This window comes from Trachurus japonicus, chromosome 22 (genome assembly GCF_045865225.1).
Source record: "Trachurus japonicus isolate A0001 chromosome 22, Traja_1.0".
NCBI lineage: Eukaryota > Metazoa > Chordata > Actinopteri > Carangiformes > Carangidae > Trachurus > Trachurus japonicus.
Window position 1 is genome coordinate 8,177,240 of NC_140928.1, and position 23,506 is coordinate 8,200,745.

Below are 23,506 nucleotides of genomic sequence, written 5' to 3' on the forward strand. Positions count from 1 at the left end.
TGTTACTAAATGTGCTTACGGTTGGTTCCAAGATTTCATTGGAATATCGACTGCCAAAACAGAAACATTTTCTTCCTGTAGGTGAAAATCCGTTTGGTGGAATTAAGGAAGGAATATTTTAGCCGGCTGTTCACAAGAAATCCTCTGTAAAGAAAAAAGGTCACAACTGTGCAAACTTTTTGTTTGTTTGTTTTTTCTAGTCTTGTAGGATTTTTCCAGTTGATGGAAATGATCAACATGTGTGACAGATAACTACTGAAAGAAATGGAGAATGAATTGTTATTGCATTAGTGTTGTTTAAATTGTAGGGTTACATAATGACAAGGGAAACAAACACTAAGCTGCCGTTTCTTATGAAATTTACCATCGATACCAAGTCATGTGTATCACATGTCAGCACGAGCAAATCTAAGGCAAAGACAGGTGTTCAGATTTTCCTTATGACGGATTAACGTGGAACTGGGATATTACAACAGATAGTGAGGCAATCAACCCTAGTGTGGCTGTCGGCCAGCTATACGTGCTCACGAGTCACGAGTACAAGAAGAGTTCATTGGAAATGAGAGGTTCAGAATGAAAGCAAAATTAACCCAGATTTAAACGAGAACTTCTGTGGAATATTACGTATATTGCAGTTTCTGCCTGCTAACAATACATACTTTTTTAATTGGTTACAACAGGCAGTAAAAGTCAGTCTAACAGCATGTTGTTCTATTGAAGGATGGTTCTTGTGTGGACTCGTCTCTTCAATGTGATGTTGAATGTTTTCTTAAATGTTTTTTAGCCTACGGATAAACACAGGGAACACAAAACCAGATTATGTTTCTGAAAACGAAGCGTTGGACTACTGTTCACAATACAGGTTTGGGAATTAGAAATAAATTAGTTCAAAGAAATATCCTGTTTAATTAAAAGCACCATCGGACTAGAAAGAGACAAAAGCATCGTCCCTCATCATCATCATCACACCTGTCAGACTAGATAATGACAATGTAGAAGGACATTCCTGTCACTCCTGTTGACAAATGACAGAAATTGAGTCAGAGTTGAAATCGAAAGTATTCTTTGATGCAATAAACGTCGTTTATAATAATTGCAAAGTTGTGTAACTGGTGACAGTGAACCAATATTTATGGGAAACTAATCAAACCAACCAACTTTACACAAGACACTTTACAATAATCTTAATCATCAGTTTTAAAAAGATGCAATATTTTTTATTCATAGCAACACATTCAGCAATTGCATGTTAATATTAAAGCCTCTTTAGTCATTATTAAATATTTTCACAGAGTCTTGATGGAAATGCTTGGCTTTGTACCTTTTATGAAATCAGCATAAAATTCTCATACAAAAACTGTGATTATGATAAATTGTGATCTATGTGATTGGTACAGTAGATTGTATTGTACTGGTGTGCCTTTTGACCAGATCTACCTCGAAAAAGAGATGTTTATCTCAAGGGACTTCCTGGTAAAGTAAAGGTCAAATAAATTAGGCACAAACAAACTCTTGGTTGTGTGGCTGTAGGTTCACTCATAGTATCTCAGTTAACTGTATTAGATCTGAATCTACAGCGTTCAGAAAGAGGAAATATTTCCCTATGGAGCGTGGAGTAGAAGGAATAAGAAAATGTAAATAGAAACTTGTACTGAGTGAAGTACAAGTCCCTGAAATTGTATGGTACTTAAAATGATTAAAAATACGTGTCATGTGAGTCCCCACACTTTAAATACATTAGCAAATTAGAGCATCATAGTGAACAACTGACAAGAGCATGTTGTGGTAAATTCAGCATTAATGAAGTGGTCTTCACTGAAACAGGTGTGAGACTCAGTTTCTCAATGAGATTACCTACAGTATATAAATAAAGGTTAATTTTATTTTATTTATTTTTTTTAAATAAAGCTTATACTCACTTTTCTTATTTTCATTTTAGATCTCATAATTTGTGTTGATCTAGATCACCATATGGCATGAAGAAGCAAACGGTAGTGACATGCAGGGGGAATTTAAACACAATATAAAGATTCTATTTTCTCAGAATATAATAAATCTATGAGATGAGTACATTTATTTTTCAATCGAATATGTTCTCATGTCACTGAATAACATTGAAACGAATGCCAAACATCAGTTACACATGATTTAATTGGTAATCCGTGGCTCTTAGACAAATTTCGTTGGAAAAGCAACACAAAAGTTTTGGAACTGCCTCAGCAAACCCCGCCCAGTAACAGGCGTGGTTTGCTGAGGCAGTGCGCTGCCCCCTCCCTCCCTCCCTCCTGTATATCCACTGGCTGTCACAGCAGCGGGCTGCAGGACAAGCACTTAGCACTTGCAGCAGCAGCAGCTCCACTCACCACCACAGCACAGCACAGCACAGCACAGCACAGCCCTCCACTTCCACTCTCCCCACTGCACCGTCTAAATCCCGCAGACATGGACCCGGAGGGGCTGATGTTCACGGCGCTCTCGCCCGCGTTTGCGCGCTAGAGTCTGTGTCCCGCTGCTGGCCCGGAGAGGAGGGGGCTGTGATTATTGTGTAGCTTTAGCAGAGCCATCACTGTGTAGGAGAGAAAGAGAGAGAGAGAGTGAGAGAGAGAGAGAGAGCCGGGGGACAGTAGAGACTGAGCAGCAGAGAAGGGACCACACAGTCGTGACAGCAGAGGCCGTCTCAGGATATAGGGCAACCGAACCGAGAGCTGCTTCTTTTTGTGTCCTCCATCATGGCGAGTGACTCTCCAGCTCGGAGTCTGGACGAGATCGACCTGTCCGCTTTGAGGGTAAGACGATGTGAAATTTCAATATTTTGTTCTTTAAAAAAAACAATCCGGTGTGTGTATGTGTGCGTGCCGTGCGTGGCTGCGTGCGCGCCTTCTCCCCCTTCGTCTCCTTCTTGCACCTGACAAGCGGCTCCCTGTCCCTGAATAGCAGCCGGCAGGAGAGCAGCAGCAGCAGCAGCAGCACAGGAGGCTGCGAGAGGCGGATGTGTGGGAGACGGGGCAGCCAGGCCGCCACAATGTGTCAAATTATAGATCAAATTATATATAGACATTTACTAACGTGACAGCTGGAGCCGCATCTGAAGCCTCATCTTCATTCTAGTCAGTCACAGGAAGGCTGATTGTGTGTGTGTGTGTGTTTGTGTGTGTGTGGTGCTGGGTTCAGGTTGTAGCTGTGATTGTGCTGACCTGGATAGTGGTGTTTGAGTATCTTTTTTTTTCCATTGGACCAGCCTATTATAGGCCCATCAGCCTTGATTCAGACAGCAGTGGAATTTAACCTATTACACCCCCCCTTGATTCTTCAGGCTGTGTTTTAGTGTTTTAGAGCGCGACAATATGCTTTACATTACAGATTTCAGATTTGAAGCTGTTATTAATGGCACGTTTACACATTTTTCTCCTCTTAAACTATTTCCTCTTTTTCTGTTTGGTGTGTGTGCATGTGTGTTGGTTTGTGTGCGTGCGTGTGTGTGAGTGTGTATGACAGAGTGCCAACCTACCTGTAGTCACTGGAGCCTTCAGTATACTCTCACCATCAAAGCTGAAGCCTTGCATGCTGCAATAGCCAGTTCTTTTGTTCATCATCCAGTGTGTGCTGCAAACGCACGCACACACTCACACACACACAGACATACACACAAATAATAGCCTCCTTCGCTTGTGTTAATGCGTGGATACACATGTTTTCGCTTCACTGGGCATGGTGTGTGTGTGTTTCTAATGTTGTGTGTGTGTGTGGGTGTCTGCCAGGCTGATAGTCAGCTACACACAAGTAAAGGATGGTGCACATGAGAATAAAAATGGGGCTTCAGCTAAAGACCTGTTTACTGCTCTGACTGAGAAGCCAAGCCACATCACACACATGCAGACTCACACAATGCAGTTGTTGCCCGCCTGCCGAGCTGTGTTTACCTGTCTGCTTGATTGTGCACTGCTTGTCTGTTTTTTTTAATACCCTTATTCTGTCTCTCTTCACTCGTCTCTTCCTCTCCCTTTCCCTTCATGCCCGTTTGCTTGTGTCTGTCTCTCCGCATCAGTCACAACTGCTCATCCATCTACCTGCATGTCGTTCCTGCTTTTTCTATCGCCTGTTTTCCTCCCAACATCTTCTCTGTCTGACTGACTGACTGAACGCACCTCCATGTCTATCTGCCAGCTGCTCCGTCTTTTTAGCATCATCTCTCTCTCTCTCTCTCTTTCTTTCTCTCCACATTCCCACATTCCTGCCCTGACCGCATGAAGAGTAATGCTCGCATTCAAGGTGTAAGATGTGTCGAGAACTAACGCTACTTTTCGAGGCGTGCACCTATATAGTGTGTGTGCTCTCAACCCAGTGTGGAGAGCAGAAGTTGCGGTAGAATAGAATAAGCAGCATGAATGAAAAAAAAGGAGGAGGAGGAAGAGGAGATGGAAAATGAGGCAGACAGAGGAGATGAAGAGGGATGAGGAAGAGGAGGGAAGTGTCTGTGCATCGGGAGTCAGCCCATGCATGTCCCTCTCTCTCTCAGAGGTGTGTCAAGCGCTTGTCGTTCAGTGTGACTCCACAAGGACACACACATGCGTGCACATAATGCTCCTGTTTGCTTTAACATGGCATGGTCATGCATCTTAAGTCACGTGGGGTTTTGTCAGTCATTTTTTGTCAATCATTTTTTGCACGTTTGCATCTGCACACTCTGTTAAGAAGACCCTAAACCAGTGTTTTTCAACCTTGGGGTCGGGACCCCACGTGGGGTCGCCTAGAAATCAAATGGGGTCGCCTGAAATGTCTAGTTAATGAAAAAAAAAATACTGATTAAAACACCACACACAATCTTAAACAACTGTATTCTATACTTTCACTTTCTTGAATATAAATCGCAGCATATAAAAATATCTTGATTGACAGCCGTGATCGCGGGGTCACCAGAAATTTGTGTTGGGAACCACTGCCCTAAACAGACTTTAATTGTTGGAAAACATGACATGTCTTGAGAACCCGATGGTTTCTCCTCTGAGCTGGAGGGTGAATCTGACTGTGCAACTAGGCTTGGAGATTTTCCATCCGATGATGTTGTGAAACCACACACACAAAAAAAAAAAATCAGTTGAAACTGTGCATGTGAGTCAAAATCTCCTCTCCTACACAAATATGCATCCAGATTTCCAGGGAAATGTGTGTCTCTAGGTGAACATCAACCTTGCGGTCGCAGAAACCAAGATGAAACTTGACATATCTGGACAGGTCCTGATGATCTGTCTTCATCCCTGCTGTCCTCCTCCTGCTTTTTGACTCATCACAATACCCCACCCCCAACAAACACTCCTTCTCTCTCTCTCTCTCTCTCTCTCTCTCACACACACACACACACACACACACACACACACACACACACACTCATATGACACAGTGTACAGTCAACCACTGGACTGGCTAGACAGGAAGTAGGTCAGCTGGCTCTGGTGAGATGGGGAGGGGGGGTCGGCTGATTATAATACTGGCATTTGGTGGTGGTGATGATGGGGGATTGTGTTTGTATGTGTGTGAGTGGTGTGTGTTGGAAGGAGGGGGGTCAGAGGGCAGAGCTTGCTCTTGCACTCAGCTGCATTTAGGCAAACTGACCATGGCTCACACACACATACACACATAGTCATACAAAGAGACAGACAGAGCTGAGTGGGAAGTGGAGTGGAGAGAGAAGTGGCTTTTCATGTTTGCTGTCTCTGCGCCTTTTCTTTTCTTTTTTCTCTCTCTCTCTGTCTTTATCTCTCACTTTCTTTTTTGTCTGCCACGTCTGGCGTCCGCCGCGTTTCCTCACGTCGTCGACCCCCGGCTGCACCTGCACACATGATGCCTTCGCTCTGCGGGCGAAGAGACGAAGTTAGAGGCATGATGTCTCACACACCACACGGCTGTTTTCTTTGTGAATGACGATCGACAGCCGAGAGACGAGAAGAGGTTGAAACGCTGTGGTTTTTATAAATACAGATTGTGGTTTTATGTAAAGTGATGACTTGCGCACAACCCACACACACACAAACACTCACACACACACACACAGGTCAGAGGCGTCAGAAGCACGGGTTCATCCAGTCAGCTGACGAGAGCAACAGATGGTGAACCAGCAGGAAGTACAGCCACGCTCACACAGGCATGCACACGCACACACTGGCAGCAGAGAGCAAGTGTGCTGTGCAGGGACTCAGGTGCGAGATCTGTGATGAAAGAGAAGGGAAGGTGAGGATGAAGGGATGGTGACATGTACAGAGGAGAAAGACAGGAAGAAAGGGGAAAAACAAGACGCAGAGGGAATGGAGAGAGCAGGATCGATGGAGAAATGGGATGAATGCAGCTCAGAGAGACTTAGAGGAACAATGGGAGAAGCAGAAAGAAAGAGAGAGAGAAAGAGAGGAGGAGAAGAAAGCGACAGAGTCTCAGCTTGGGCTAAAGGTGGAGATGTGACCAGTGACCAAAGTAGTCCAAAGCACAGGCCTCTCTCCAGATCTCCCCCCTCCCTCCCTCCTCCCCATCCCCTCGTTGCCCAGTAAGACCACATTCCTCAACCGTTCACCATGGACGCCATAGTAACGGGGCCACAGCAGTGCCCAGGGCTTACACAGAGCTTATTCATGAATAGTCTATATACTGTATGGCAGTCTGTCGCTGAGAAATGCCCCCTCTCCCTCCCACCCTCCTTTCTACTCTGCCTGCCTGCTTCTCGTTGACCTATTTTTCCCCCCCAAGTCACTGATGGAGACGCATCAGACTTTAATTCTCTGCTACACTTACACAAGCAGTGTGCACTAAATGTGACCCTCTTAATTTGAATCTGCCAAACTCCATGCGTAGCCTAATCTCTGACATTTTACTAGAAATGTCCCTTTTTTTGATACTTGCTAGCAGATTTTAGGAACAGTAATACAAGGGTGGATTTTGGGTATGTGTCTATGTTGTAAACATCCAGGTTCAAGTTGTGTTTTCTTGGGAGAATTCTCTCATGCGCAGGAAGAGAAATAGTTTATGTTTCCTGCAAAAACACCAGCGGTTTGTATTTAGTGTAAGTACAGTGTCTGAGCTGGTAAAGGAAATGACATTTTACATCATCACAGTTACACTCTTTGATTTCTAAATGGGTTCTGGGAAGCGAAGAGCTACACACACTATCAGAAAGAATCATGCCAGGACATAAAAGGTAATAAACAGAAGCTATGATCCTCCGGATTATGACTTTACATTATGATTCATTATGGTTTAGTAGCTTTAAAGACATCTAAGGATACTTTAAAACATGAGCACAAGTGTAGATACTCTGCAACTTGCTTTTTTCTTTCCAAGTATACTGTACACTCACACTTGATCTGAAGTATTTAAAGGAATCATGTGCATGTAAACAAGTCCATAGTAGGAGCTGAATCCCCCTTGTTGTGTCTGACTCACACGGCGTGGGGCAGGGAGACAAGAAAGATGGATCGGAGCGACAAGAGGGAGAGAGAGAGCGGCAGGCCAAGAATTGAGAAGAAAAAGATGAATGATGAGGGGGAGGGAGGGATGGACGGAGAGATGACAGGCAAAGGTGTGAGATGACAGGCTGGCAGAGACGGATGGAAGGCAGGAAACAGGGGAGGGGATGGGTTCATTAGCGTGGCAGAACAAACTCTGCAGCGCGGATCATCTTTGGCACGTTGTAAATCTGTGATTAAGAGTTGACTCCTGTTAATGTACTGACTGTACATGTCTGGGTGAGACGTACTGGGAATTAGGCTTCTACAACATCTCCTTGTAAAAGCAAGGCAGTAGTAGAGCTATGTTGTTAAGTGTAAGTGGTTTTTATAAGAGGCAGACCCGGCCCCAGCATGACTTCTATCATCCTCTTAGGGTCTCTAATTCAATCCACCTCTCTTCTCTGTAATTCACTTTCTATAGACACTAACAGCACTCACCTGGCTGCAGCCTGCAGCATAGACACATATGCTATACACATGGCCTTTATGAACCATTGAAGGCACAGTTAGGGTGAATAATTTTCCATTTCTTTGAAAGGCCTGACCTTTTACATTCATGTAGTACCAGCTTATGTCTAAAACGTATATGCAGTCAGCTTTGTCACTTTTAAACTATAGGACTGGTAGATTTTTTTTGGCTTCTTGGGTGGAGTGGAACAAACCTAAAACACAACACTGATAAACTGTTAGCTTCTACAGCTAATGTGGCTAACCTGATAGTGAATAGTTGCCAACATACTGATTTAGCATTGTGTTTTAAGCCCTTTGAGGAATATAAAGTCTAATGTTCATTCTCCTTTTTAGCCCTGTTTTGAACGCCGGCTATTTAGCTGCTAATCACCCTGCTATGTTTTTGCTAGCCTCTGTGCGTTTGCCATCTGGTGCTGGAAAAGAAGCACAAAGTGGGTGTATCAGTTCTTTTTACTGGGAAAAAAGCTGCTTGCTGGGAAATATAGGTTGATGAGTATGAGTATTGAGACAAAATCATAACAGTAAAGTTGTGGGCTAAGCCAAAACAGGAAGCTGCAAAGCTAAAATCTTCTGAGCTATAGGGATTGAAACTGCTGAGTTGCCTTAAAAGTTTATGTTCATCTTTAATGCTGTCGCATTATAGATGTTTGAGCCATGGTTGACGGATATGGAAATATTTATTAGTTAAGTAGGCTATTCAGTTATCTGTCTATAAGTAGGCTAGTAGTCTACCGTTAACCATCTGGGTCTGGTTGATGTAATCATAACATATCTAAGCTGCTTAGTGCGACTTGGGTATACAGATGTCAGAATAATTAATCACTTTGGCGAGTGACAGAAAATTAATGAACAAGACTTTTCTTAGACTATTAATTGTTTAAGTAATTTATCAACCAAAAAGCCTGGTGTTTGCTGGTTGTAGTTCCTCAAATGTGAGGATTTTCTTGTGGGACTGTTGTTGAGACAAAAAAAAAAAAATCAGTAAACAACAATGAATCAGAAGTAGAATCTTCCAGGAATGAAAACAATGAGCTGCAGCCCTCCTAAGACAGATAGTATTATACAAAGTGGGCCTAAAAGATTGTTTTTCCTAAACACAAAGAACAAATTGATGTGTGTTTTTGGTTTGTAATGAGTACAGTTTGTTTTGATGGTGCAGTTTATCCCGGCAGTAATTTGTACCATTGTGAGAACCAAACCTCACAGATTAGATTTCACTCATCTGCACTGATTTATTTCCATTGTAGTAGAAGTTTGATATTCACTTATTGTGCTTCACACAAACACCTTGCTCCTTTCCATCGCCTTACACTTTATTTCCCTTATAATCCTAATCCACACCATTATTGATACTGGTGAAGTGTTTGTGATGGATGTAGATCATAAACTGTTTGATCTTACACTGATTTTAAACCGAAAAGAGACAATATGAAGTGGTAAGGCCACTTCAGTATCATTTGTGCTGATCGTAATATAATATGACACATCTGACAGGACAGGTTGACAAAAACACATGAAACCAAAAAAAAAACAAACTAAAAATGGTTTCCCCTAAATTTTCCGTTGTTAAACAGGTGTGGTTTGTTTGTTACTCACAATAAATCACAAAGTTGAGTGTCAGCCATGTAAGCAAGTGAACAAAAAAACAGAGCCATGCTGGTTCTTGAGTACGGCTGAGAGCTCTTCAGAATTTGGCAAGTGACAATAGCTTAATAATTAACATTAATTGCTCAGCTTCCTCACTCAATCAGCACGTCGTTTCTTTAGCTGTCAGTTCAGAGAACTTCAGGCACTCTGATGTAAATGGAGGGCTTTAATTAAAGCGCAAGGAATATACTGAGTGTGTGTTTCAGCTGGGGAATCTGCCAGTTGTTATGATGTTAAATGAGCCATAATAAGGAAAAGCATTTATTTTCATGAAATAAACATTGTAAGAGGGGAGAAGAAAAAAAACAATTCCCCCTTTGAGCTATTTGTATGAGATAACATTGTTGACCTGCGAATGTGTAGTTTCTCAGAAGTTGTGGTCAGGAAATGCTAATGTAATATGGTCTGTTGTGTCCCCTATCACCTACGGATGTGGCTATGCAGATCAGATTAAATGTGTCTGTCGCTACTTTTTTTCTAGTAGTTTTTCTAGTAGTAGTCTAGTTGTTTCTAGAAAGTTGTTTGTCCTGGTTTTAGGCTTAAACTCAGAGCTAGGCTTAGCTTTTGGTTAGGTAAGAGTTAAGGTTAGGAATGCAGTGGAGAGGATTAAGGTTAGGCTGAGGAATGAAAGAATGAATGCAGTCACTGAAAGTCCTCACACATGTTATAAAGTGGCTTTCTCAAGAACTCCCCCTCCTGCACTCTAAAACCCATTATTTCTAATGGCCTGTGCCGCACGTGCACCGATATCCCCCCGTTTGGAGAAAATAGTGTATTCAGTGTTGCATCTATCTCAGTGTCCTTGTGCCCAAAGTGAATCCTACTCCATCCCATCTTTGCTCAAAAGATGCTTTGAATGAGGCACTGAACGCTGGCGGGTTAACATTGTTCTGTCCTCAGATTTCTAGATAAGTGGTGAGTGAGGTTAGGCAAAAAGCATGTCCTATCTCAGAGACACTTGTGATACACATGTCATCATTGTGTGAAAGGCTGTGCAAATGGATTTTTTTTCTCTTTCAAAATGTCCTCATAGAAATTGAAGGAAGTCATGTTACTTTGTGGTTTTGGAAAATTCTCCGACGTCTGTCTGGTCTGTTGTGAATCAATTTCCAAAGATGTAGGATGAAGTAAAGGAAAAAAGAAATCTGCACTGTCATTGGGGTTAAAAGAATCCTGTCATTCTTTTGACATTTCGGAGAAGTGATGTGTGTCTGTCTGTGTGTGGTTATCATGTCTCAGTTGGCCCGATCCTCATTCTTACCTCTCTCAGCACTTTTTTAATGTTGTTTTGGGAGCTATATTTAATATGCTACTGTCATTCAGCTCTGTCAACGTGCACACGCACTGTGATTCATTTTGCCACCAGTGAGGCTATGTGGCAGTCATGTGACTCTGGCAAAAGCTCAGCACAAAACACAAACTCAGAAGACAGGGGAGGGGGTGGGGGTGGGGGGTTTCAAACTTGCTCAATGAGGAACTCTAAACCACAGACAGACACATAAACATGCACGTGCACACACATGCACATGCAGATGCACTGACAAAACCTTGTGCGCGCAGAGAGCTCATTCTGCAAGTGGCCTATAAAATATGAATGATACCGTGCTATATTTTTATCAGCGAGCCTGAGGACATGTATGAACTGGAGCAGCAAAAACGCTGTTTCTCCAGCCACAGCACTCATTCTGTATGCCGTGCGTGGAGGAAAGAAAGGAAAGCTCCGCACATGCATGCTAACGTCATGTGCTTGTGGTTTCCTATATGCATGTAACATCTATAGTATAGCATGCACCCTTGTGTGTGGGTGTGGACTGCATGGATTTTTTTCTTCATTATCTGAATGCTTCTGTTTTGCAAAAAGCAGGAAGATGAAGAGGGTGCATCCTCAGATGTGTCTTGGGGGTTGCTGTCAGAACTTTGTATGCTGCTCTGAGAGTAAATTCACACAGCTGCCAAACACACATGCACACTTGGAGAGAGAAAAAAGGAAGAGTGGGGAGGAAAAACTCTACCTGCAAAAGCTATAAAGGCCTGATAGCAAGGCAAGGCGAGCAGCTGCACTGCTTGCAGAATGCTGCTGTCTGCACTCTTAAAAAGAGGCTTGCAGTCTCTCTCTCCGACCCCCCTCTTTCGCACGCACACGCGTTTAGTTAGACACACACTTTTCATTTTGTGCCCACTCACACTCGTTAGAACATTTGAACACTAGCCCTTGTGTAGGAGTGTGCTTTTGGCACAGTACGTGTGTGTACGGTTATGAGAGTGTGAGAGAGCGAGACAGCGGGAGGATGTACTTGAGACAAAGTGCGAGAGAATGAGTTTGTTGTCGTTTGTGTGCGAGTGTCTGTGTGTGTTTGTATGTGAGGGAATGTGTGTGTGTGTGTGTATGTGTGTGTGTGTGTGTGTGTGTGTGTGTGTGTGTGACTGCAGCACACAACAAAGAAAATGGGGTGAAAAAACGACAGGAAAAGGAAGGAGAGTGCAAGAAAAGCACAAGGCCCTATCTTCAGAAACAGCTGACAGGTTGACAGGTCTGCTGAGACCCGCAGAAACAAACACATGGAGACAGACTGAGGCAGAGGGGGGGAGAAGAGAGGGAGAGAAGGATGGAGGGAAAAATTGGGGAAAGAGAGGGAAGCAAAAACAAAACCCCCCTGAAGACATAGATATGGAAATATAAACAGACAAGTCATGTGCATGCACATTGTATTATAACACTATTGAAAATACACTTGTAAAGTCACTGCCATCTCTATGTGGTGCAGCAGCACACATTTACAGTAAGTCTGCATGTTGTGATATAGCAGAAAGTTCAGATGTGGCATAAAGGGGAGGGCAAAAGGAGAGATGAAGAAAGCAACAAAGAGACAGAAAAAAAGGAAGTGATGAGGTTAGAGGAGAGAGACGGGTGCATGTGTGGATGTTCAGAACGGAAATAAACTGATGCTTTATTGAGAGGGGAATTGTCTCTGAAACATGGGTATCGTGTAATATCATCTGTCCTCCAGCTTTTGCATGAGTCCCTGTTCAGATCTACACAATAGTGCAGTTTATATTTGGTGAATCAGCAACGAAATAAAAGCCTCTAGCTTTGCCCACTGAAGAAGATCTCATTGTTAAACGTCTTCTGTGGCTCGTCCCCAGATGATAGTATAGAGCCGTTTTCAGAGAAGAAAAAGGGAGAAAAGGGATGGAAATTACTTGGTGTATTTTGAGCTGATGCAATAGAATGGGCTATAAAGTCAAGGTAATCCACAGAGCCACCCAAAACACACGCTCGTTGTGTTACAGCACTACTGGATTGCTGATAACATACATTTACATAGACACAGGGCCCGAGACTAGCTACCTAAGGCAGAGAGAATGGGGTATTATATAAAGTTTATGCTGAAACAGAATGAATGATGGTTTAACATTTAGAAAACTTTGTAATGTAATGGACGCACAGGGAGAAAAGAGGCAATAAGAGAAGTTGGTAAAAGGGCCTCAGTGTTTCTGGGACTCTGCTGGAATGAGACGAGCGTTAGAAGAAGGGAAAAAAAAGACTTGTTCTGGACTCCATCAGGAATGAAGGAGAGGAAGAGAGATAAAAGAGTGAGAGAGACATAGATGGACTTGGTCTGGCTGGAGGAGCAGAGAGAGTGTGAAAGAGAGGGTGAATACCAGCTATTGTTGCTGCAACACGCACCAGAGAGGAAGGGGGAGGTGTGTGTGTGTGTGATAGTGTGTGTATATCTCTGTGAGTGTGTGTTTGTCTGTGCACAGAGGTCAGTGGGTTTCAAGCTCTGTTCGAGCTGCTCCTTGTCAGAGATGCGTGGAGTTCTGCGTTGGCAACCTAGCGACCGTGGGCTTAAATTATTAGCTGGCCTGGACGCAGGCCTAAAACAATCCAGGACTGCATTTCAGACCAATGTATCAACACCCAGAGAGCTCAGCTGGTCGAGAAACACACCAACAAGGCCTGGCCTAGATATGGTCACTGCTGTAAAAGGGAAACTATGGCCAAGCTAATGTCAATGAACTAGCCTAGATAACATCACACTGCTCATATTTAGCTAATATAGCTGACTTTCTAGCATGCTAGCATTTGTTAAGTTGCACTATACTCACAAAGTTTATTGGACAAATTCAAATGTTGACGCCATAATAGAGCTATAGATGGAAAGGTCTGTCACCCAAGTTATTACGTTCAATAAGCCTCGGAGGAAAAGTCAGAATGACCAAAAATTAATACTGTTAATCCTGAGGGGGATGTGAAAGTCTGTACAAATTTCAGCCTAATCCGTGCAGTTGTTAATGCAGTCAGGACCCGACTGAACTGGACTCACCAGCTGCTAAAAAAAAAAAGATAGCTGCTCTATCAAATGTGTGATTACCGCCTAAATCTGATAAAACATGTTAATTCTGATAATTCTTTTTTATTGATCTTGCTGCGTTTCCTTTGTCTTCCCAGGATCCCGCTGGCATCTTTGAGCTGGTTGAGCTGGTGGGAAATGGCACCTACGGGCAGGTGTATAAGGTAAGAATATGTAGCCTACACTTGCATAAACAGACATTGATCCTCCCGTTGATAGCATGTCCTCCACTTTATCAACTCCTGTTTACTCTCTCTCTGTCTGAGTAGTCTATATGGAATAAAAAAAGGAGGAATGTGCTGTGTAACTGAAGAAAACAGATAATATAGGAGATAAAAGCAGAGCACAAGCTTGAGAGAAATGGAGCGAATGTAAAAGAGACTTAAATGTAGAGAGGAGGAGAAGAATCTGGGGCACATTAAAGTGCTTTTAGGAGAATTTCCTTTCCTCCCTTTTCTTCTTTCTCTACTGTATTTACATCCCTTGTGTTTTTTTTTTAGTTTCCAAAGAAGAGTTATTTTAAGAGGAAGTGCTTGCACTTGATCTAGCGTTGTGACATCACTGTAGTTTGTCGCATCTGCTGTCAGCTTGACTCAGCTGTTTGCTGCTGTCATTTAAATGCTATCTCTCCGTCCACGTCAGTGTCTGAGCTTCCTCTTCCCCGCCACGACGGCTCGCTGCTCAGTGGTCCTCACTTCCTTTTCCTGTTTCTTCCCCTTCCTATCCTGTCACTCTGCAGGATGTTACACCAGCAGCATGCGCCACTTTGCGTTTAACAACCTCTCTCTGGAAATAAACACATGTTTGTTCAAATATGTGACAGTATCGACATGTCAAGGCCCCTGTGAGCGCATCTACTCTAGGTTACCGTGTGTGTGTGAGAGAGAGTGTGTCTAATGGAGCAGAGAATCAAGGTCAGATGATAATGGAGACAGACATTTCTTACAGCTGATTGGACCAAATGAAAGGTCAGACAGAGGTCGGACATGCTTCTCCACACTTCTAGAAATACTTTGACATCCACGTGTGTGTATGTGCGTGTGAGCGTGTGTGTCTTTGTGTGTGTAAGCGACGGAAGGCAGAAAAAAAAACACACAAAAGGAATGAAGAACAGGAGAGTTATGTGTATCCATTTATTGCTGACTCTGCTGTCTTGGTGAAAGTCACGGCTCATTTACTGGCTGACATTCAGCCGGTCTGTTCCTATACATTACTGAGCCACAGAATGCCTATGGCAACAGCAGCGGCCTGTTGGCTCAGTAGCCCATTAAGCTCATCCCCACTGGTCTGTGATTGGGTGCTTCCCCACTGAAGTTTATTCTGTTACCGCCGTTGTTTGACAGCGTCAAAAATGACATTCCCACTGTTTCGCTTTCAAGCGTTTGACTATTCTCATTGTTAAAAGTTACTTTTCGTGCTAAATATCATGAACTTTGGGGCGAGAAAACTCTAAATTGTACACATTCAAAACCTTATAGCTAGAAAATATGAGAGTAGAACTGCAGTGATTCACAGAAAATGAACCATTTTGATAATTTATTAGACAAAATCTGTAAAAACTGCTGAGTGTTATTTACCACCAGCCTTTCCATTGTGAGAATTTGCTTCCCTTTTTTTGTACAATGTGATAGGAAACTAAATATCTTTACATTTTGCAGTGTTGTTTGTAAAAAAAAACAAGCAATTACAAGAAGATAATCACAGCGTTAATTGGGTAATTGAGAGTAATAGTCAGTTGCAACCTTGATAAATATGCATTTTTAATCTAAAAATAATGGTATAAATGCACTTAGGTGTGTAGTTGCAAATATTGTCCTTGAGTGCTGTAGGAGGCGCAGATGTAAACCAGGAGAGATTGGCCTCATACATACAGATAAGGAGAAGAGTCACTTGAGCAAAAATGCCATCTATTTTAAATTCCTCAGGCGATTGAGCTCCCTCCTCGAGGCGAAGCGCCTGAAGAGGATCAACTTCTCGTGAGCAGGTGAATCTCACTGAGTCACTGAGATGATAAATTGACCTTCAGCCCGGTGGGTATTAGTGAACTGGAATTGCTCCGGCTTTCTCCAAACCGTTTATAGACACTTGTAAAAAAGTAACACATAAGAATAGTGTACGTAGCTTTGGACCGTAGTATCCCTCTGGTTTGGGTCGATGAATCCATGTCAGTGTGTTGTGGAGCGAGCACAGGTGGAGTCTGAATGTGTGCTCAGATGTAAAGGTTAGAGTCAGGTGGGCTGTAAACATAGTTTTTTTTTTTTCCCCTTCGTTTTGATTCCAAAAATAAAGTCGATTTCCCGGGAGGCCACGGTTCAGTTTTGTTCTGCAGCTTAAAAAAAACACTGAGAATCAACAGACAGCTCCTGTAGAACATACACAGCCTACGCCAAGCGTCTTCTTTAATTTTGATCTGTCTTGAATGTAATTACAAGTCTTATGCAAGCTGATAGCAAATATCAACATTATTAGATAAAAATCCAACTGCACATTTGCTTCTTTTTTTAAGTAATCATTTCTGCAGATAGACAGATTTAGGGTACGCTCGGGATCAGTAAAACTTTAATAAGCTTGTTGGATGAAGTGAAACATGCATCAGCAGCTGACATTTTTGGAGATTTCAAATTTTTATCTAACAGAAATATGATATGAAAACATCACGAGATGAGGAACAGAGGTTATTTTTACCTTTTCCCATGACGTCTTTGTGCTTTAGTGTCTTTTTTCCCACAGCAAAAGTAAAAGCATGACTCTTATCCCAGTCCGCTGCACTCTGCTGCAGTGGCTTTTACTGTACTCAGCGCACAATGAAGGCAGAGATATGTAGGTTTATGTGAAGCCATGCATGCACAACTTTTGTGTGAGTGTGTCTGTGTGTGTGTGTGTGTGTGTGGTCAGCACGGTGTTTTACATTATTGGTGATAGTAATGAGCCACGTAGCTGCAGCTCTGTGATCCTGGGAGCAGGAGATAACTGGTTTATCACCGATTCCACCACGCCATCTAGTTAAATGATAGAGATCTGCCCCTCAGTGCTCTCTCTCCTCTCCTCTCCTCTCCTCTCCCACCCTCTCTCTCTCTCTTTTCCCCTCGCATGTGCACCCATCATCTCTTCTCAATTAAAAAGAAAAGTCGTCCCAGGTTGTTGTTGTTTTTTTTTTAGTTGCAGTTTGCCTGTCAGCGAAAAAAAAGAGAAAAAAAAAAGAGTTGGGCCAAGAACGGTGATAGACGAGTAGCCGCAGTGGAAAGATAATTTTAGCCTCTGTCTCCCTTTCTCATCTTACATCTCTATGCTGGTTCTAGTTCCTTGTCTCTCCTCCTCTGTCTATCCAACACCCCCACTCCCTCTTCATCTTCCTCTTCTGCACATTTCTCTTATCAATATGTAATCACGTTTTTCTTCCTGTTTTCTCTGTGTTTTTTGGGATTGAAACTTCCCTGGTGAGCTGTACTTAAGGGAGCGGGCTGTGCCTACAGTATGTGTATATATAGCTTCTACTGGCTGCTCTAAAAGGGCCATAAATAGAGAACACGGGTAATGCTGAATAATTAAACACATTCTCTCTCCACTTCCCTCCCTCTCCATCACTCTCTCTCTTTCTCTCTCTCACTGTTTCCTCCTTTAGCGCCGTCTCTCTCTCTCTCGCTCCAACTGTTGTCACTCTCCTTCTCATCATCTGCCTCTCTATCGCTCCTTCATTGGTATTTCCTCCCTTTATTTTGCCACGTCTCTCCGTCTTCCACTCTCATCTCCTTAGTCCTGCCCACTCCCTGTTTCTTTTTTTTCTTCTTCCATACATCCCCCCCTTCTCCCTTTCTTTGCGATGCCTGTGAATATTTGATAGGGGATGTGGGAATTACTGTTCTCTGAGTTGAGGAAGCACTCGTTCCCTCACATGGTGCCATGGCAGGAGGCGGGAACGAGGAGTATGGGTGTCCAGCCATTGGCTGAAACGCTCACTGACTGACTGACTGACTGACTGACTGACTTGTGATTTATTGACTAACAGACTTATTGATTGACTAATTGATTAATCACATCTCTTCTTCATTCCTGCGGCGCAAGTCATTTTTCTCCTTGATGGATGCAAGGACAAGTTGAGAGGGCAACTAATCATATCTCAGGCCTCCAAAAAAACACAAACACAGCTCCAACACACACACACACACACACACACACACACACACACACACACACACACACACAGACACAGACACACACACACGTGTACAAGTGAGTGAACGATGACACAGTCAGTCCATTGTCTCATCGACTGTCTCCTCGGCTTTGGCAGCAATAAAACATTTCCGGTGTTTGTGTGGGTTTCTGTACACGATTCGTGGATGCATATGTGTGTGTGTGTGTGTGTGTGTGTGTGTGTGCGCACGCATACTTTCTCTCCATGACTCTGCTGTCTCCATGCAGCAAAGGAGCAGGAGAAATAGGAGGCGGACAGTCTTTTTCTCTCTGATGACAGAATACATCCACTCTGCTCCTCCTGAGGCAAAGTGCTCCACACACTCTTTAAATATTCACTAGTCTCTTCTAACACACACACACACACACACACTTACACACATGCACACAGAGTACAGCAAAAGTGACGGTTGGGGACCGGGGCCGTTTGGGCTTTTATATGCTCACCCACTGTGACAGCGACTCTGTACAAAGAGCAGCTGTGTGGTTTCCATTTACTGCACTAGTGTACGTCTGTGTGTGTGAACATGTGGTGACATGGCCTCTGTATGTTTCATGTTGTCATGTTGTGAAGGTGTGTGTGTGTGTGTCTGAACAAGCATATTTTATCATGAGTTTGATATCTTTATCCTACGGTTTCAACCACATGCATGGAAAATGGAGGCGTTGGCAGTCGGGACTACATGTCGTTGCCAATGATAATCTCGTTACCGTGGGAACCTGGGATGCAGATTAGCATCATGACTCAAAGAAATGCCTCATCTTGTTATTCAATCACACCTGTATCTTTACCTCAGTCTCTCCCCTCCTCTCACTGTCTCTATGTCTCTTTATCTTTTTTTTCTCTCTCTCCTCTCTCCTCCCCCCTCTGCTCTCTTAAGAACCAAATAAAACTTCAAAGATGGTGTTTTTTTTTTATCTCACTTATCTGCTGGAAGTCCTGCTGCAAAGGACTTTGGGAGATTTTTTTTTCTTTTCTGCATGCTCGCCACAGCTGCCCCTCCGCTACACATGCACATACACAGATACACATGCACACATACACACACTAACTTCAGAGAAGCAGTGTGAAGTGAGTGAGAAAGCCCAGCATAAGAGAGTCTGAGAGAGGGTGGAAGACGGAGTGGCTTCATTTATTCCTCTTTGTTTGATGTTCTAAACTCGTCCTGCTGGTGTTTGACAGCAGGAAGGAAGATCAAGCGAGTGAGCGTACGCAGTGTGTGCCTCTTTGATAGACTGGGCTAAAATGGCAACTTAACAATCAGTGGTCAGCTTTACTTTTTGTACTGAGCTATGTCTTCGTCTGTACCTCAATTTAATTTATCTTCTCATCACAGATATTGATGTAATACAGACTCTACTGTAAATATTAACTGTAAAATCCTCCACAACTCATAGGAGTAACATATTTATTGACTGATTAATGATTCACTAAATTATAAATGGACCAGATACCATACCATTGCTGGTCTGTTTACAGCTCCTCTGATGATAAACTACATCATTACAGTATCTTCTCACACACATCCTTTTTCTATTTTATCTGTGCATGTTGTTAGTGCTGCACATCAGTTAATTGTTATGTCTATAAAGTGCTATAAACTATTAATACGGATTTAGAAAGTATAGTGAGTAATGACTTTGACAAGTCCCCAGAGGCCATGAGGATGTTTTGACATTTCATCCAATCAGCGGTACAGCTCTGACAGATACTTCATGTATTATAATAAAAACAAAGAAAAGCTCAAATCCATGTTTTTCCGTGACATTGGTAAAAAGAAAGACCTGTTTTTTCACCCTCGTGCCAACTAGAATGAATGATGTGCAACAAATCAATGCATTTGTTTTTGGCAGGTCCTGCAATGTGAGTCACAGGTTCTTAATTTAGTTTCATGGGAAAGTGGAAAGATGATGATGATGATGTGATTTCTGTTGATTCTTGTACCAAACAAGCACAAACTGTTCCTGAATGTTATCATTTTTTATTTTTAAAATTTTTAGTGTATGTTATAGCACATCTTATCTTTATCAGTAAAATTGCAGCATTAACTGCAATGCATTAACTGAATTGCAAATTTGAAAATATCTTCTCTTGAATCATTAATCGCAATCTCTTAAAACTTTTCTGGTTGGATTAATTGGTTTAACTTTAAGCAGTCAAGTGTTAGCTTGTAAACGGTTGGCTGACTTGACCAAATAATGAAATGATATGACACCATCCCTATATTAAAGGGATAGTTCAACATTTTGGCAAATTGGCCCATTGCCATAATCCCTATAGTCATAGCAGTAGGTTCATTACCTTTAATTGTTGTTATTGTTGTTGTTGCTATTTTTAGAACGGCGGAGCAGAGCTGCGAGCTGCTCAGAGCTACGTTGGTTTCCCTCATCAAACTCATCAAATACACAATCCAACAACTTGTTTTCGAGGTAAATTCATGCAAAACCGCTGATGCGCGTTTCCGTCGGGGCAGTTTTTCAGCAAGCAGTCTCTGTATTTGCCTCTAAAACAACTCTGTCTGGTAACGTTCCGTTATTATCTCATAGCGTGGTGAATGTGCAGGTCACAACTTCTCCACGAGAGCGTTTTGGAGTTGTTGGATTGTGTATTTGATGAGTTTGATGAGGGAAACCAAGAAATCCCATTAGCCTCCGTAGCGTAGCTCTGAGCAGCTCGTTGCTCTGCTCCGCCGTTCTAAAAATAGCTTGCACCGACAATTAAAGGTAACGAACCTACTGCTATGACTATAGCGATTATGGCAATGGGCCAATTTGCCAAAATTTTGAACTATCCCTTTAGAGGTGTGTGTACCTACTGAAAATAAGGTGATCAATGAAAAATTAAATGAGGTGCATTTGAACAGAAAGTCACCATATTGTTGTATACGGGGTCGTTAGCAACAACATCCCAGTGGTACTGCAGTTAGCATGATAAGCAGCTGACGATGGTAAATGAAGAAAAAAAAAGTAGCGCTGTATGGAAGCATTAGTGCTAATGGGGAAGCTGTCAGAAGGGCTCAGCTGGGAGTGTCTGTGGGCTATAGGGCTCACGCAGGGTGTGTGTTTATGTGTGCATGGTAAGTGGATGTGTGTGTGTGTGTGTGTACAGCTCGTGTCCCCGGTGCAGGGGCCACTGCTGCAGATGTTTACACATGGCCCCTCTGTGTCATCGCCATCTCTCTCTATTGCTGTATCTTTGTTGTTTGGTTACACACATTGCTCTGATACTCATACACACACACACACACACACACGTCCTTATGAATGAACCGTGAACTGTGACTGAGGTGGATGTCGCTTGTTACCGTGGGAACAGTAGATGTGCTCGTTCTGTGCCCGCATGCGGTGACACAAAACGCTCACACCGCTCACATCTGGCAGCGTGTTCATTAGCCTACATACATCCTCTCTCTGTTTCCCCCCAAGGCCACACGCTCCACTTACCCACAATTCACTCCTGCCACCCAGACCAGGGTCAATTACCCATGCCTGATGTCAATAACAATCTCTGTCTGCCTTTCTTTTCTCATTCTCTCTCTCTTACAATATGTTTTCCGGTGAGGTCCACAACTCTTTAATTGACAGTGTGCACTTTAAAGAGCTATTTAGCCGAGGCTTGTTTTTCCCACAGTGTAAATTACTGCTCATCAATAGTTAAATCAATAACCTATAACCAGCCCCGACTCTTTCTATTATTCTTTATTCTCTCTGACTGCTTCTTCTTTTCGGACTCATCTGCCTCTATAGCTCCTTATTTGTGTTTTCTCCTTCAACTGTTTTCATCTTTTCCATCCCTCTCTTTGCCACCCCCCACCCCTCTCTTCCCACCTCAGCTGCTTCTCCCTCTCCCTCTGCCTTTTTTTCCCTCTCTCACCTCCAGTCTGTACAGTAAATCAGCTCGGCTGTTCGTTTGACCTCCAGAGCCGCTGGAGCGTGAGGCCCGATGTGCTGAACCTGCCGCTTTGCCTCTCCACCGCAGCCCCTCTCCTCCTCCTCCTCCTCCTCCTCCTCCTCCTGCTTCTCCTTCTCCTCTGTAGTGTTCCCCTCGCTCGTGCACACTCTCTCGCTCTCTTGTTCTGCAGATGTTGCAGTGTCAAGTGAGTGAGTGGGTGCAGGCTACGCGGCTAACTGAGTGAATTAGTCGTTGAGTGCGTTCGAGAGTTAACCTGTAAAAGACTGAAAAGACTGAATGAGGTGCTGCATGAACTGTTTTTAATGGGATCATACAGCTTTGCAGATGCATTTCAACAAGATCAAGCTAAAGGAAAACAACATTAGTTCATAGCACATCATGTTTATATAAGCGGCGAGTTTGTGTTTCATTTAATCTGGGTCATCCACAAATGCTTTGCATAAATAAGCTTCGGACACTCACACATTTCATCCTGTTCGGGCTGATTTATAACAAAACTACAGAGAGTCTTTTACCATATACTATGTATTCAACCAACAGGCTACACATCCTTTTACATGCATCACTTTAATAATAGACTTGTTTTCTGGCCGATTTCTTAATCTTAAAGCAGCTTCACACCACCACAGGGAAGTGACAGATGTGCTTGTGTCGGCTGTGATCAAATCTGTGTGTTTCCCCTGGTGTTTGCTTGGGTTTAATGTGTCTGCATTTGTGATTATAGCACTGACTGCGCCAAATCCCCTTCCGTGACCCCCCCCACCCCTCCATCCTCCCCCAGATTAGCCCGTTTTTCTCGTCCGTTTGTGTGTCCAGTGGCTTGTTAATTAGCTTGTAGTGCTGTGAGCGGGCAGGTTAATGAGCAGCTATATTTCCGACTGATAGATTATTGTTTCAATACACTTTATCCGATAACACCGGTTCAACCAGAGTGGAATCAACACCAGCTCGGATGCCTGTCCACAATGTTCTGCCTCGTTTTCCTGCAAACTCCCCTCGCCCGTCAATAAAAGCCCTCCGGACCCTTCTACAGATCATTGCTCTCATCTTTCATCCACCTCATCGTTCTTCTTTTCTTCCCTTCCCCTCACCTCTGTCTCTGTTTCTTTACAACCTCCTTTACGCTCCCACAAACTCTCTACTTGTATATATTTCCCTCATCTTCTCTCCTTTTAAATCTCTTCCTGTCTCAATCTTTCTCTCCCCTCTTCCTTTCTCATGTCTTGAGTGTGAGAGCAGCCTCAGGGTGCTTCTATATTTCCTGGGCAGTGCAGTATTAGATTGGAATGGAGGCCTTTGTCACTTTTATTTACTGCCTCACTGATTCCACAACAGCGTGCAGCGCGTGCGAGCGCGTGTGTGTGTGTGTGTGCACCGTGTGCGAATGCAGAATGATTGCAGGTGTTTGAACTGCAATGAGGTGTGTCTGGGAGCAT

The 23,506-nt window shown here is 43.2% G+C and overlaps 1 protein-coding gene across 6 annotated transcripts in view; it reads left to right on the forward strand.

The window, feature by feature from the left end:
• The first annotated feature begins 2,238 nt into the window (after nucleotides 1-2,238).
• Nucleotides 2,239-23,506, forward strand: part of LOC146963411 (traf2 and NCK-interacting protein kinase-like) — a 61,666-nt gene continuing 40,398 nt past the window's right edge. For 5 of the 6 annotated variants that reach the window (XM_085766683.1, XM_085766686.1, XM_085766687.1 and 2 more), the window contains exons 1-2: nucleotides 2,290-2,786; nucleotides 14,062-14,127. In XM_085766683.1, the coding sequence (XP_085622809.1) occupies nucleotides 2,730-2,786; nucleotides 14,062-14,127 (123 nt within the window). In that variant the 5' untranslated portion in view covers nucleotides 2,290-2,729. Of the gene's footprint in view, nucleotides 2,787-14,061; nucleotides 14,128-23,506 lie in introns of all 6 variants that reach the window. The other variant, XM_085766685.1, reaches the window with a different exon arrangement.